Source organism: Ursus arctos, unplaced genomic scaffold, assembly GCF_023065955.2.
Source record: "Ursus arctos isolate Adak ecotype North America unplaced genomic scaffold, UrsArc2.0 scaffold_10, whole genome shotgun sequence".
NCBI lineage: Eukaryota > Metazoa > Chordata > Mammalia > Carnivora > Ursidae > Ursus > Ursus arctos.
In genome coordinates, this window is record NW_026622764.1 from 37,431,601 (window position 1) to 37,447,222 (window position 15,622).

Below are 15,622 nucleotides of genomic sequence, written 5' to 3' on the forward strand. Positions count from 1 at the left end.
TCATTTATATTAAACTAGTCCAAAGCGTAAAGTAGGTGACGATTGGAATAATACACCAGCTTTAACTTTAGATTTTGTGGATGGCAAAATAATCATCACTGATAAAAGAACTTTAATTCGCATTGTATCAGGTAATTTTTTTTATTTTTAGATACGTAAGCAGCCCTTTTTATTAAATTTGTGTATTCTAGTCCTACAAAATACCATTATAAGAGTTGTTAGGCTATTTAAAAACAAAATCGACCTATTGCTTGCAAGAAACTGGTTTTGTATTTCACATCTAAGGGATCAGTGTATTTTACAGTGGGCTTTTAGACACTGCACTTTTACTGTGAATATGCACCGGAGAAGTTTGAATAAAAAGGAGCTTACATTTTCATAGATGAGGGGAAATTGTAATGCTGCATGGGTTGGTTAAAAAAAAAAAAAAAAGGAATTATATACCATACCTAAGTTTGGTAGGCTTAGTGTTTTTTTTTTAACTTAAATATCTAAAAATAAGTTGTTCGATTGAAAAACAACAACAACATTGTACTAAAAAACAAAAGGTATCTCCTAAACATGCCATCATAGTACGTAACTATGTGAAGAGCTTTAATGCATCTACAGCCAGCACAGAATATGGAACACGGAGGTTTAAAATAAATGCTCTTTATCCGCCGTGTAAGTTAGAACAAGTTACTCAATCAGGCATTAAGACCTTCTCAGACAACCTTTGTAGGTCATTCAAAAATTTTTGTGCGTTCCAAGTGAACTGTTATTAATGCCTCAAACTTAGGTATCTGGCATTGTAGGTATAGCCCCTTACACGAATTTTCGTGGTTTTATAATTTTAAAAGATCAATCAAAAACAGTGCTTTGGGGCTAATACTTAGGGAATAAAGATAATCCTTTCGGGAATCATTCCATTCAGCTCTTGTATGAAAATGAGAAACGTGTGAGGATATGCTACAGAACTGGTCAGAAAGGCACAGGGAAAGACAAGTAGTACCACATGTAAAGTTGGAATCAGAAGTGCAAAGGGAAAGGAAACGTTCTACAGTTTGGGGAGCAGCCGGACGGGACTCCTTCCAGCCTTTCGCATGCAAAGTTTGCAGTTGGGTGAGCTGGAAGCCGGTTTTGCCGCAGCCGCCGCGCGACCTAGCAAGCTCGGGTTCCCAGGTTTCTGGCCACCGCGGGAGCCGAAGTGCAAGGACAGCTAAGATCGGCCGCCGTGGCCCATGCTGTTCTCCGAGATGAGACTCCACACCGCACGCCAGACTGGCCTAGGGCTGATCAAGGGAGTTCCCAGAGGCTGCCACTTTCCCTTTCCCCCGGCAGCTTCCGTCACCCTGCTTCTAGGAAGTGCTCAAATTAATTTTCTTTCCGGTTTTGACTGAGATTCAAATATCCTGTCCCGACCTTTCGCTCTCCGCCCTCTCTGCCCTTCTTGCCAGTGCTCCTGCCAGCAAAAGCCTCTAGCTGCAGTGCTGGGGATGTTGTCTGTTTAACGCTCTCCGGAGAGCTGTTGGCCCGTGCTCCCTCCCGAGGGGTGACAGTGTGTATCGTGCCTTGTACCCTGGGTTGACTCTTTCCCTTCTTTGCATTTTGGCCCCTCCATTTACTAAACACAAGTGCGAAATGTGCGCCCGGAGATGAGCCGTCTCCGCGTCCCCCGTCCGCCCACCGCGGTGCGGGAGGCTCCCCGGATCCTTGCCTGCGCTCCCCGCCAGCCTCTCGCGCCGCCCCGGGTCGTCCCACCACCGGTGCTGCCGTTCTCTGCCCGGTGCGGCACAGAGCGACCCGCCAGCCTGGCTCGCGGGGCATGAGAGCTGCAGCCGCGCGGGCCTGGAGAGCACCGGCGTTTTCCTCCCGGGCGGGACCCTGCCGGGCATGCTCAGTGCGCCTCCTGGAACCCGGCTCTCCCGGGGCCAGGATCGGTTCTCCGGGTTTTCGCGTCTGCCGAGGGGGCGCTGAGGAGGGGAGGCTTGGAGACAGTCAGTGCCTTGTTCCTCGCCCCCTCCCTCGCGCCCGGCTGCGGCCGCCCGCACCGCAAGATGCGGGCCAATCAGGGGCTGGGGGCGGGGCTCGGGCAGTCACGCCCTCCCTCTGGGCTTATTGAGAGTTATATCAAGAAATTCAGTTCAGAGAGGAGAGAGGAGAGGGAGAAGGAGAGAGGGGCAGAGGAGAAGGGAGAGAGGGAGAGCATGCAAGACAGGAAGGAGCGCCTCAGAGTCTCTGAAGCACGAAAGAGATAACCGATTAGGAATTTTTCAGGCAACTGTCATCCCGGAGAGCAGCCAGAGAATCACCATCACCCCAACTCTGACGTTTCCTACAAGAAGTTAGAGACTTAAGCAGAATTGACATCGGAGGGAAATGGTATGCTTGATGCTGTGGAAAATACCCCAGAGCTGAAGAAGTGCAACTGGATGTTGTGTGTGTGTATGTTAAATACCAGAAGAGCCCAGACCCCGTGGGTAATAGAGACGAAATGTGGAGAGAATGACTAACGACAAATCTGTGAATTTGTTCTCTGGAGTTGCTAATTTGCCAGCCCGAAGCAACACATTTTACAAGGAGGAAACGTTTTGCTGCTTCTGATTTCTCCCCAAACTGGTGCTACCAGATGCATGGCTTTCTATGTGTTGGAACAAATCATTCCTAACCGCAGCATAACGGGAAAGGGGAAAGGTTGAGGCAACTAACGTAAGTGTAAAGTTTCGCATGCACAATTGTAAATTTTGTGTTTAGATATGTCCTCAGTGGGGACGAGGGATGTTTGTAATTGGGTAGACGGTTGGGGCAGAGCTCACCTACTAGGCTGTATCTGCATCCCTACCTGCATCACTCTGCTGGAACTAATCGTGGGTATCAGCTACCGTGCAGCCTAATGCAGATAAGATTAGAGCCTGGGAACTGACCAGTTCTACTCAAGTAGGTAGCTGCCTGGAGGCTTGCACCCATTTAAATTGCAGTTAGGGGAGCATCTAAGCAGAAGCCTTTTTACCTGCGTTATTGGGTTGCAGTATTTATGTGTGGCAGATGTTACTAATATTATAACCAGGGATGAGGGTTAAGAAACTGCATTTTTTCCTCTCTTTAATGCTCAGTAGAAAATATTGTGCTGGTACATGGAAATGTTAGCTGCGTTTCACTTACATCTCAACACTCTCTTCCACCTCTAGGATAAGGAATCCTGTTTTATACATTTTTAAAAGTTTTAGTGTGTTTCTTAATCCAAATGGGGAGAATTTGGCAATATGGAGAAATGAGAGCAAGGTCTGGGCAGGAAATTTGAAGTCTTGGTATTGTGCTTCTAGGCAATGAGGATATGTAGTGGCCGGTGACTACTGCTTCTGATGCTGCAGCAGCATGTCCGGATGCCTGTTTCCCAGTAAGACTGGATTAGAAGGCAGTTGAAGAACTGGGAGGAAAGAAAAAGATAGTCTTTTTAGATGAAAGAGATGACTCAGTGTAGCAGAGAAGAAAACATCACATTTGACATGTGACAAAGCAATTAGCAGGAACCATAGCTAAATACTTAGTGTTTTTCACTTGCACCTAAAAAAACTAAGGGAGGTGGGTTAGAAGCCAGGAGGTGGGTAAGACAGGGGGAGGGGAAGAGGAGAACGCAAGAATGCATGTTTTGAATTAAACAGTGTCCTGAAAAACAGTGTGGGTGAACACAGGTAAAAATAGCAGCTGTCCTTAATTCAAAAGTAGATGAATTTGATTTTCTCTGGGCAAATGCAACAAGCAGTGGGTATTTAGTGTTTTCCTCCACAGAGTTAACTTGCAAACAGTGGCAGAGCAAACTGCCATGTTTACTAATATGCAGTGGAAAATGTGTTGTGATGTTTCATGACTGTGTGTTTTTGTTTACTGAAGAATAATATTGTCTATACGATTGTGTTGACAGTGGCTGTCTCCAAATAAGCGATGAGATGTAATGCATCCTCCAGTCCATGCATGCTTCCTCTTGCAGTTCGTGCATCATTCCTCAGTGGAAACCTTTAAACCCTAAAATCCGGGAAAAGAAAATAAATACATTATCATGGACCTGAGGGATTTTTACCTGTTGGCTGCTCTGATTGCCTGTTTAAGGCTGGATTCCGCAATAGCTCAAGAACTTATTTACACTATTAGAGAGGAATTGCCTGAAAATGTGCCCATAGGAAACATACCAAAGGATCTGAACATTTCTCACATCAATGCTGCCACAGGGACCAGTGCCAGCCTTGTCTACAGACTGGTTTCTAAAGCTGGGGATGCCCCTTTGGTGAAAGTGTCCAGTAGCACTGGGGAAATTTTCACAACCTCCAACAGAATAGACAGAGAGAAACTCTGTGCCGGAGCCTCTTACGCTGAGGAGAATGAGTGTTTCTTTGAACTTGAGGTAGTGATCCTCCCCAATGATTTTTTCAGGCTGATCAAAATAAAAATAATTGTCAAGGATACCAATGATAATGCCCCCATGTTTCCATCTCCTGTCATCAATATTTCCATTCCAGAAAACACTTTGATCAACAGCCGCTTTCCAATTCCATCAGCAACAGATCCTGACACAGGCTTCAATGGTGTACAGCATTATGAATTGTTAAATGGGCAGAGTGTTTTTGGACTGGATATCGTGGAAACTCCGGAGGGAGAGAAGTGGCCACAATTGATTGTTCAGCAAAACTTGGACAGAGAACAGAAAGATACCTATGTGATGAAAATCAAAGTAGAGGATGGAGGCACTCCACAGAAATCCAGCACGGCCATACTGCAGGTCACAGTAAGTGATGTCAATGACAACAGGCCAGTGTTTAAAGAGGGTCAAGTGGAGGTGCACATTCCAGAGAATGCTCCTGTGGGCACCTCTGTAATTCAGCTCCATGCCACTGATGCAGATATAGGCAGTAATGCTGAAATCCGGTACATTTTTGGTGCCCAGGTCGCCCCTGCAACCAAAAGACTCTTTGCTTTAAATAATACTACTGGGCTGATTACAGTTCAGAGGTCCTTAGATCGCGAGGAGACAGCCATTCACAAGGTGACAGTGCTGGCTAGTGATGGCAGCTCCACGCCCGCTCGAGCAACGGTTACCATCAATGTCACTGATGTAAATGATAACCCCCCTAACATAGACCTCAGGTACATTATAAGTCCCATCAATGGCACAGTGTATTTATCTGAGAAAGATCCTGTCAACACAAAGATTGCCCTAATTACGGTTTCAGATAAGGACACAGATGTGAATGGCAAAGTGATCTGTTTTATTGAAAGAGAGGTCCCATTTCATTTGAAGGCAGTGTACGACAACCAATATTTGTTAGAGACCTCCTCTTTGTTGGACTATGAGGGCACCAAAGAATTCAGCTTTAAAATTGTTGCCTCTGATTCTGGGAAGCCCAGTTTAAATCAGACTGCCCTGGTAAGGGTTAAGCTTGAGGACGAAAATGACAACCCACCAATTTTCAACCAGCCTGTAATTGAGCTGTCAGTTTCTGAAAACAACCGACGTGGGTTATACTTAACAACTATTAGTGCCACAGATGAAGACAGTGGGAAAAATGCGGACATTGTTTATCAGCTTGGGCCAAATGCCTCCTTCTTTGATCTGGACCGAAAGACAGGAGTTTTGACAGCCTCCAGAGTCTTTGACAGAGAAGAACAAGAACGATTCATTTTTACAGTAACTGCCAGGGACAATGGGACCCCTCCCCTCCAAAGCCAAGCGGCTGTGATAGTTACTGTTCTGGATGAGAATGACAACAGCCCCAAGTTTACTCATAATCATTTTCAGTTTTTTGTGTCTGAGAATCTGCCAAAGTATAGTACTGTCGGGGTAATCACAGTGACAGATGCAGATGCTGGAGAGAATAAAGCTGTGACTCTTTCCATTCTAAATGACAATGATAATTTTGTGTTGGATCCCTATTCTGGAGTCATAAAGTCAAATGTCTCATTTGATAGAGAGCAGCAGAGTTCCTACACTTTTGATGTCAAAGCCACCGATGGGGGACAACCACCCCGCTCCTCTACTGCAAAAGTCACTATCAATGTCATGGATGTCAATGACAATAGCCCAGTTGTCATTTCTCCACCTTCCAACACTTCTTTTAAGTTGGTGCCCCTCTCGGCCATTCCTGGCTCTGTGGTAGCAGAAGTTTTTGCAGTGGATATCGACACTGGGATGAACGCGGAACTGAAGTATACAATTGTGAGTGGGAACAACAAAGGCTTGTTTCGGATTGATCCAGTAACAGGTAACATTACTCTGGAAGAAAAACCGGCACCTACTGATGTGGGCTTGCACCGTTTGGTGGTCAACATAAGTGACCTGGGATACCCGAAGTCTCTGCACACACTCGTGCTTGTTTTTCTCTACGTTAACGACACTGCTGGGAATGCCTCCTATATCTATGACTTGATTCGCAGGACTATGGAGACCCCACTGGACAGGAACATAGGGGACAGTAGCCAGCCCTATCAAAATGAGGACTATCTCACCATCATGATCGCCATCGTCGCGGGTGCCATGGTGGTCATCGTTGTGATCTTCGTCACCGTCCTGGTGCGCTGTCGCCATGCATCCAGGTTCAAAGCAGCTCAGAGGAGCAAGCAAGGTGCTGAATGGATGTCCCCGAACCAGGAGAACAAACAAAACAAGAAAAAGAAAAGGAAGAAAAGAAAGTCTCCCAAGAGCTCTCTTTTGAACTTTGTTACAATCGAAGAGTCCAAACCCGATGATGCAGTTCACGAACCTATCAATGGGACCATAAGCCTGCCGGCTGAGCTGGAGGAGCAAAGTATAGGAAGATTTGACTGGGGCCCGGCCCCTCCAACAACCTTCAAGCCTAACAGCCCTGACCTGGCCAAGCACTACAAATCTGCTTCTCCACAGCCTGCTTTTCATCTTAAACCAGACACTCCAGTTTCCGTGAAAAAGCATCATGTGATTCAGGAACTCCCTTTGGACAACACCTTTGTCGGGGGTTGTGACACCCTTTCCAAACGCTCTTCCACTAGTTCAGATCACTTCAGTGCCTCAGAGTGCAGTTCCCAAGGAGGCTTCAAGACAAAGGGCCCCTTACACACCAGACAGGTAAACGAGCACTTTTACTGGTCTATAAGTACTGCATACAAGTGCCCAGTCAACCAGTATTAACGTGCCAGTGTGTCTATTGTTTTGGTCTAACTTTAGCTTAGTTTTAAAGAGGGAAAAAAAACTTGACCCCTTTTCTGTTCCTCTGGGGCTCAGTCAAGAATTTTTAGAACAGCTTTGAAATTTCTGAGTTCTGAGAATTATTTAACCTCCCAGTTTCCTTCAAATGGCAAAAGATGAAAAGAGGAAGTAATTCCAAAAATGTCCCAAGATAATGTTTGCTGAAGAAGAAAACCTGTCCTGATATGCCAAATTCTGCTCCTGGGGTTTCCAAATTGACTGCTTCAAGATTTTCACGTTACCTTTTGATCTAAAAAGTCACCTTCAAATCCCAAGTTTTAAATGACGTTTGAAGGTCTGACCGTAATTATTTTGGAGCTGTGGTTGCTAAAGGGGTTAATTTTTTTTTAGTCTCTAAACAAGATAGTAGATTATTAAATGTACATCAGCTGTGAAGCACATGCTTGTCGATAGATTGCAACGAAGCCATATAGGAAGCTTTCTCTTTGATTTCAGATGATTTCATTGTAATATAGTAAATTGGGTATTGAATAGAAAGGTTGGCAAATTGTCCATAATGGCCAAAGTCCTCTTTCAAGAAAAAAAAAATAGAAGGAATGCTTTCTCCCTGATATAACCAATTTATACAGAAAAGAATTAATCCATTGTAAATATTCTCCCATCTTAGTAATGCATAAGTGATCTGTCATAACTCATTTTAAACTGTGAAATATGCCATATGAAGAGGGATTAAGAGGCTGAGAAACTCATATTTCAACCAAATCCAGAATTAGTTTTTCTTAGGTCTAATAATTCCTTGTTAATAAAGATTTAAATGCAGCGCTGTCTAATTTATTTCACTGGTGCTTGTCTATTGCCCTGAAATTTGGGTGTCAGTAACAGCCTGTAGATGGCACTAGGGTATCATGTCGCTGGTGCTGGCCAGGTGCCAATCCCGCAGTAGCAAGGAAAGGGGGGAGGGAAGGATCAAGCTGGTGCTACAGCCAAAGATACCTTTTATTTAATGATAGTTGCTCTGGAGCAACTAGCATTTAAATTCATCTGCTTGCTCTTTTGCGATTAGCTCTCACCACACCAACTTTCTAGGATTTTGCAATCCAAGTGCTTGCCTTGTTGGTATTGAGTCCACCCATGGTAATGCCCCATCTGAATTTGTTGAAAATAAGGAACATACAGATTTCAGAAAATCAAGGAAAGCAAAATAAATTTGCAGGATAGTATTGGCAGTTGTCGATTAGTGTTTGAAAACTCAAGAGTTTTTCCTTTGTTATGTGGGGGTGGGGTGACGTAGAATGTTTTACTGAAACTCTATTTCCCTCTTATAATCTAGTGTTTATTGCTCTGGAATGACTTTAAGGTTTGGTGATAGTAAGATATTTATAAAAATAATTTTGACAGTGAATCACATAGATATTCCCAGAACAGTAAGCATAATGCTTATGATTATTCAACTGCAGTCTCCACTCTTTAAAGGAAAAGATTAGATACCTAGAGCATTTTAGAAGTACACATACTTAGAGCTCGAATGCACAGAATGAAAGGAATTAAAATAAGTCCATATGGAAATTCTTGAGGAGAATATGAAGTTATTCGATAGAAGTTCAAGTTGGAAGGACGCATTTTTATGTTAACTTCCTCAGCTTTATAGGAGAGGTTGGTGTTTTAAAATGTAGAAAATTTCCGAGCTTAGTAAAGGGTTATAAAAGTTGGTAAACAGTTAATCGCGTGAAGTTATTTATGAAGCTAAATGTGAAGTTGCTGTTAATGAAAAGAAAGAAAAGGGCTTTTTAAAAACTTTACTTTTAATGTGAAGGTCACTCACAATATACCGAGATTGTGTGATTTGCATAATATCTTGAAAAAACCTAACATGATTGAAACTTTTCACATAAATTCTGAAATTTGTTTTCCAAAGGAAGACACTGACATTCTTCCGACATCCTCTTTCTTTTGATGTAACGTGGTGTTCCTTGCGTTGATGTACAGGCCCACTTTTTCTGACTTCTCCGCGAGAGTTGAAACTATATGTAGTACGGTGCCATAAATGTTAAGTGCATTTCAGCAAATTATGGAAAAGAGACTTTGTTGAGGCTTAGTCATAAGAATATTTGTATGATGTAATCTTTAAAATAGGATGCTGACTAATTCTGTAACTGGAACTAAAGTGCATTTTAGACATTCCTTGAGACCATGTGTCACTGTGCAGCTCTCGCTGTGGGCATTTTGATGTTCAGACATAGCTGTAATTCACCATTATGATAAAGAGCTGTTGAAATGGCTTTGCTTATACCTCTTAGAAGTTTTCATGCTGAGAAAGAAAAATTGCAGTGTTGGAGAAAAGGGATATTGGAAGTAAGGAGAAGTGATGGTGATAGCAAGATGCACAATTTGAGTATAAAAGAGGCATATTTTCTATGAATGAAGAACACAAATTATATACTATCCTTTTAGTTTTCCTTTTTTAACTGAGCCACATGAGTGTTATCTGAAGATGTTCTAGTTAAGCCAAAATAAAAAGTCTTTTTTTAGCTCCTTCACTTCAACTAGTGGCTTTTATACAAAATGTGCTCCTGAAGCTACACGATTTTGAAAAAGTAGGGCTTATTACAACAAAAGCTTTCAAAAGGAATTTATAAACATATAATCTGTGAAGATTTTTAGTTGAGTGGGCACAGATTGCGGTTAACAGGAATACCTTTTCCCTTAGTGGTGCTAGGCGATGTGTGAGTACAATGCAACTCTTGAGTAAAGGGTTACCAGATTTAAATATCATTAATTTGTATCATCTATACAATGAAAACATAATGTCTGACTCTTACACAAGTTTGCTTATAGTGCGTTGGTTCTTATTTTGTCTTCTATTCCCCTGCTGTTTTGCCTTGTGTGACCCTGCAGAGAACATTGGAAACCACATCCCTCATCCACTCTATTTCACTAAGCTTTCATTTTCCTCGAATATAACAAATCGGTCACTGGATTATTTCGCATGAATTTTTGGAAGTACCCTTAGCATTCACAGATTGAGTGAAATGTCCCTTTAAAAAAAAATGAGGTCATGTCTTGATATTTATTCACAGAGAAGCAGAGTTTACTGTTACAGGGTTAAGAGGATGACAACATAATCAATTCCAGTAGGGCTTTAAGTGATAAAGCTCACTGGTGTATTTTTCTAAAAGGAAAATATATTCTTAATGGATGTGATTTTTATAAAGTGTGATATTAAGTTTTCAAATTTTAGGGTGTCTCAGAATCACCTGGAGGGTTTCTTAAAACAGGGGTTGTTGGAGCCCTCTCCCAGAGGTTGTGATTCAGTGCCATTGGGTTGGCCCCGATGGCACGGAAAATTTACATTGCCGACAAGATCCTAGGCCACGATGATGTTGCTAGTCCAGGGACCATACTTTGAGAACCACTGCCTGAGCACCCTGGAATCAGAACCGTCAGCTCCTTTCCCATTCAGATTTCCAGAGTACCTGTTTGTGCAGGGCCCAGCTCTCAGCTCGCTTATTGACAACCTTTTCATTGTAGCTGGAGGGGCTTTCCAGTAAGCTGTTTATTGCTATTTCCCAACCCAGTTGACAGCATTTGGGGAATTAATTTTCTTGGCCCCAGTGTGCTTTTTGTGAAGGTATGAATGAAAAAAAAATTTTTTTTAAGTGACCTATTTACATTTGACAACTTCTTCCAGTAATAAAACAATCTGTGAGAGTTGTACTAGAGTTTGGTTCTGGGTAAGCAGTCATGTTTAATTTTCTAAATGAAATGTTTAGAGTTTAAACATCCTGACTTTAACTGTTCACAATTGAGAGTGTTGGCTCATATATACATCTGTGTATATACTGAAGAAATTAGACATTGAAAACGTGTGTGCATGCTATACTCAAGTGTATACATGTACTCGTACCGTGTAAAGGGAGTTGCTTCTATTCCCAATCATTTAGAGATACTGTACTACATTTATGATTACTTTTCATTTTTGAGGAATCCCACTACAACCACTAAAATGCTATGTTATGTAAAATGTGTGAGGCAGTCATAGAATTGCTATTTAGGAGGGTGAAAAAAATTCAATTGAGAGTGAAGGGAACAAATCTTAACTAATGTGAGGCTAGTAAAAACTTTAAGGTACTTGACTAAATTTTGCAGTCTACTGTTGACAGTTGAACGCGGGTGGCATGTGGAGAAAAATTGCTCCCCCAAATGCAAATTATATTTAAAGTGCTGTCAGTTGCAATTTTTATTTCTACTCCTTCCCTTTGGCTAAGTGCCCTATGATCATGAAATGAGTTACGAGGCAAAGGATACCCAGACCCTTTGGATTGATTTAAGAATTTGAAGTGAGGATGAGCCATCTATTCAAACAGGCTACTTTTCCTCTTGGATTTGTGAGACAAATACTTGTTTTTTTTTCAACTTGATACAGCCAAGCTATAAAATTCAAGGTGCATTTTAATATTCATTGCTAATAACCTTAAGGAGAGTAAAAATAAAAGTTGCCGCTGTATTAAGCATGGACGTGTCTTCTGATTACTGAATATGTGTTAACACAGAGAAAACAATTTCTGCAGTTAAAATATTATCTCCTAAATTTTGCAATCATTTCTATATATAGAAACACTCTAAACTGATGTTCCCTTAGTTTCAAATGAGTCATCCTTATGGTGTCACAGAACAGGCTTTAGCATCATTAAAATTACCTTGCAAGTATTGTACTTGTGATAATGTGTTATAGTCTTATGGTATATGGGTAGTCTTATTAAATATTTCAAGCTATAATGCATCTTCTCATAATAGCACAAATTAAAATGTATGTGAAATAGTCAAATAGAATTTAGACTTAATGAAAAACCTCAAACTTAAAATCACATTTCCTCATAACTAATTATGAATTAGTTTGACTCTTGAACTTTCATTTTTCATGTTGACATACATGAGATGTGTGTAAACTATGCCCAAAATATTAGAAATGGCCTCTTACCGAATTATTTTTCATATTATATTATCTTACATGATAGTACTGAGGTATGAAAGTGAGACCTGTAAGTTATTTTCTCAGAAGCTCTGTTTCCACAGTTTTATTTTGTTTTTCAGATTTTTTGATTTCCAATTGTTTTTTGGTTGGGTAGGAATGCAGAAATCCCTCAAATGCTGAAAACTGCGGTGGTCGTGTTGGTCTAGCGGTACCAGACTGTGTGTTTATAGGATCGGGGGCCATGTCAACTGCACTGTGCTTTTTTTAATACTTTCTCAGTTTGACTTTGTCAGAGTTGAACTCTTAGCTTGTGTATTGTTACAGACCAAAACAAAACTAAGTTTGGTGGATTATTTACCACTTTCACTTAAAATCCCTCGAGGAAGCATTCTCTGAATTTAGGGTGGTGTCTTCTCTGAATTTAGGGTGGTGTTTTCTTGATGGAGCTCCTTTATTCAAACTACTCTCTTGCTAATATTAACAAGTCAGTTAATATCGTATATAGTCAACGTAGTTGGAAACTAAGAATTATTTAACACAGATTTTTAAATTGTGCCTTTCTTGACAGCTGACTTTATGTTTAATATATTTTCCAGAATTTTACATACCAGGGCCCTAAAATTTGCTAGTTTTTTTGTTTTTTGTTTTTGCTTTTTGTTTGTTTTTTTGTTTTTTTGAAATACGACTCTCTAATCACAGGCCAGATGTTAGTGAGAATTTGGGACTGCGAGTCAGCAAGGGGCTTACTCTGAAGTTTTCAGTATCTGGAGGCATAGGAGTTCAATAACTAATGTTTCTCAGGTGATGCATCCTTTGTAATAGTTAGGACTCCCCAAATCTGCATCAGATCACAGAGGAAAATCCAAATCTAGAAAGAAGATCTCTCAGGTAAAGACTCTGCTGTTTAAGATTTCATCAGTTATTTCAGATAGCTGTTCAATCTGTCAAACATTTCATTTGGAAAGGAACACATGCTTTTTACCTTTGTTTGATACAAACCTATTGGGTTGTCAGTCATCAGAAACATAGAACAAGAAAGACATATTACTATGATTGACATTTTGGGTTTGATTTATATTCTTTTTTCCCTAAGCCAAGATTGATTAAAATGGAAATTCCTAAGTAAAACAACTACCCTTCCTTAACGGTAAAGAGTGATGGCAGGAACAAGCTGGGAAAACAACCCATATTTAATCTTTCACTCACATTGTTTTCCTCTAGACAGTTTGTATCCTATAGACAAGAACGGTAGCAGAATTAGTAGAATGTTCCGAGCCATAAAATGACTTTAAGGCATTCAGAACTTGAAGTCATTCATTAGGGATGTGTTTTTACATACTTATCCATTATTTAAGTGGCACGTGAAAATACTTCCCCTGATCTTTAACAGTCTGATTGATTACAGCGCCATCAGCACATGTCACATTAAAATGATGGGCTTGGGACCACCCGTACAGCTGGGGGTGGTGGGGTTATAAGCACCATCTTTGAGGCATATTTGACTAATTCTTTCTAGTCATTTTACGCTTGTTATTCTGGAATTCCTTGAGAAAACAGGTGAAATTAACTTACCTTTTCTTTCTTTCTTTCTTTCTTTCTTTCTTTCTTTCTTTCTTTCTACTTACCTTTTCTTAAAAGGAGTCTACTACAGCCTCACCACTCATTATTTTATACAGATTTTTAAACTATATGGGCAGCAGGGAGATGGAAATTTGGTCGATTTTACCATGTTTGCATAATATCTTTTAACATTCTCCCATTGCTTGTCTTCCTATCTGGCCATCTCTGCCTTTTAGAATTACACTGCTTGTGAATATCCAGTCTCTGGCTTTTTTCAGTCTGTTAGCAGTTGATTAAGAAATACTCTAATCCCTTCCAGGATATTGAGAAACTAATGGATTGCAGAGTATTTGGGTCTTTAAGCTTCAATTGTAAGTGGTATGAAGAATTGTCATTGAGCTGATATTTGCATGTATCTCTCCCAGTGCTGGTTACTTTGCCTCCCTTTTGTCCTCCTAATCTTCAGCTTTCATTCTAAGAATATTTATTTTGGTCGGAAATAAGCATGCCAGTGATAGAAATTTGGGATTCACCTCCAAATGAATGCCATCACAGACAGGGAAGTTCTGGCACATTTTGCATAGATCTGTATGAACACAGTGAACCCTTCATAAGCTCTTAGATTGCAGGAAATCAGTGCTGAAAATTAAGTGGGGTTTTAAAGATTTGCAAAGTAGAGAGCTTTGTATAATGCTGGTATTGCAGGTGCCTATTAAATATGAAGTAAAGGCTTTGTAATACAACTAGCTAACACATTTCCCTCCACAGTAGAGTGATTTATTGCCTAGAGAATTAGTCTTGCCTATTTTTTTTTCCAAATGCAGAAACATTGGAAATGTCTGAAAGACTAAAAATCCCAAACGCACGCCTTAGAATAGACAGATTTGCTTTCTGATGACTCTTAAGTGATTCCAAGTGGAGAGTGAAGGCCTGCTCACACTTACCTTCGGGACCTCCGATGCCTGGGATCTGGCTTGCAACTCTGCCTGAGAAGAAGCTCTCAATTGTGTGTGTAGATTCTCCTCTAAACGTAAATCAGATTAAAACCCTAGGTATCTATGCACTACGGCATTACCATAATGAAGAGGGCTGGCTACTAAGTGAGTGCTTTGATCCTCATAGGAATTGATATTGAAACATTTCTCAAGCTGTATTTTTAGAATTCATCTTTGCTCCATTTGTAAATAGTGTGTATTTGTGGCACAGCATCTCATTCCAGACATACGTGCATTTCAATATACTTACCTTCATGACAGTGTTCAGTAAAATGCCTTGCAGTTCTTTAATACTTAATGTCTTTGGCCCTGTTAGGTATAAATCAGTGGAAATAGCCATGCATATTTTTAAAAGATTTTACAACTCCTACATCTTGCCTACTAGAAAGAGCATATAATCCGTGTGCAGTCCACAGTAGGTACAGTGGACTTGCTGAGAATCATCATAGATGATTGATTTTTAAAACAAAACAGTTTTTGTGCAAGACAATAGCAACCGCAATTCAGTGAAATGAGGTTTTTTCCTCATTAAACAAACCTCAGTATGGAGAAGAATGGAAACACAGAAGGATATATAAAATGAAACCATATCTTTTATAGGAAGAAAATGTCTTCTGCTGACAGTAGTTCCATAGTAGATCTTTTCTTTGGGGGAAAAAAAAATACTGGTGCTTTTTTGGATGCGGAGGATGCAACCAATCTGTGCCTCTGTGTGATAGCAGCTGCATGCTGAGGACTTTCAAACACACAGCTACATAGGATTCTGCAGGCAACTTTTTGTAGAAGGTGCAAGTGACAAATGGAGACAAAACGGACTGAGTTCTGAGTTGTGAGCTGATGCCCTCCTGTGTCATATATTCATGTCATTGAACCAATTTTCACATTGGAAGCCTAGAATCACAATAGCCTTCCTTCTGTTGGTCAGCTGTGAACACACGCGCA

At 40.8% G+C, this 15,622-nt stretch overlaps 1 protein-coding gene across 1 annotated transcript; it reads left to right on the forward strand.

The window, feature by feature from the left end:
- Positions 1-2,120: 2,120 nt before the first annotated feature.
- PCDH9 (protocadherin 9) lies at positions 2,121-11,895 on the forward strand. Its single transcript, XM_026493387.4, has 2 exons — positions 2,121-2,688; positions 3,902-11,895. The coding sequence occupies exon 2, from the start codon at positions 4,037-4,039 to the stop codon at positions 7,133-7,135; it is 3,099 nt and encodes a 1,032-aa protein (XP_026349172.3). The 5' UTR covers positions 2,121-2,688; positions 3,902-4,036; the 3' UTR covers positions 7,136-11,895.
- Positions 11,896-15,622: the final 3,727 nt, after the last annotated feature.

Excerpts from the sequence above, each read along its gene's own strand:
- PCDH9 (XM_026493387.4), top strand. The coding sequence starts at position 4,037 with ATGGACCTGAGGGATTTTTACCTGTTGGCTGCTCTGATTGCCTGTTTA.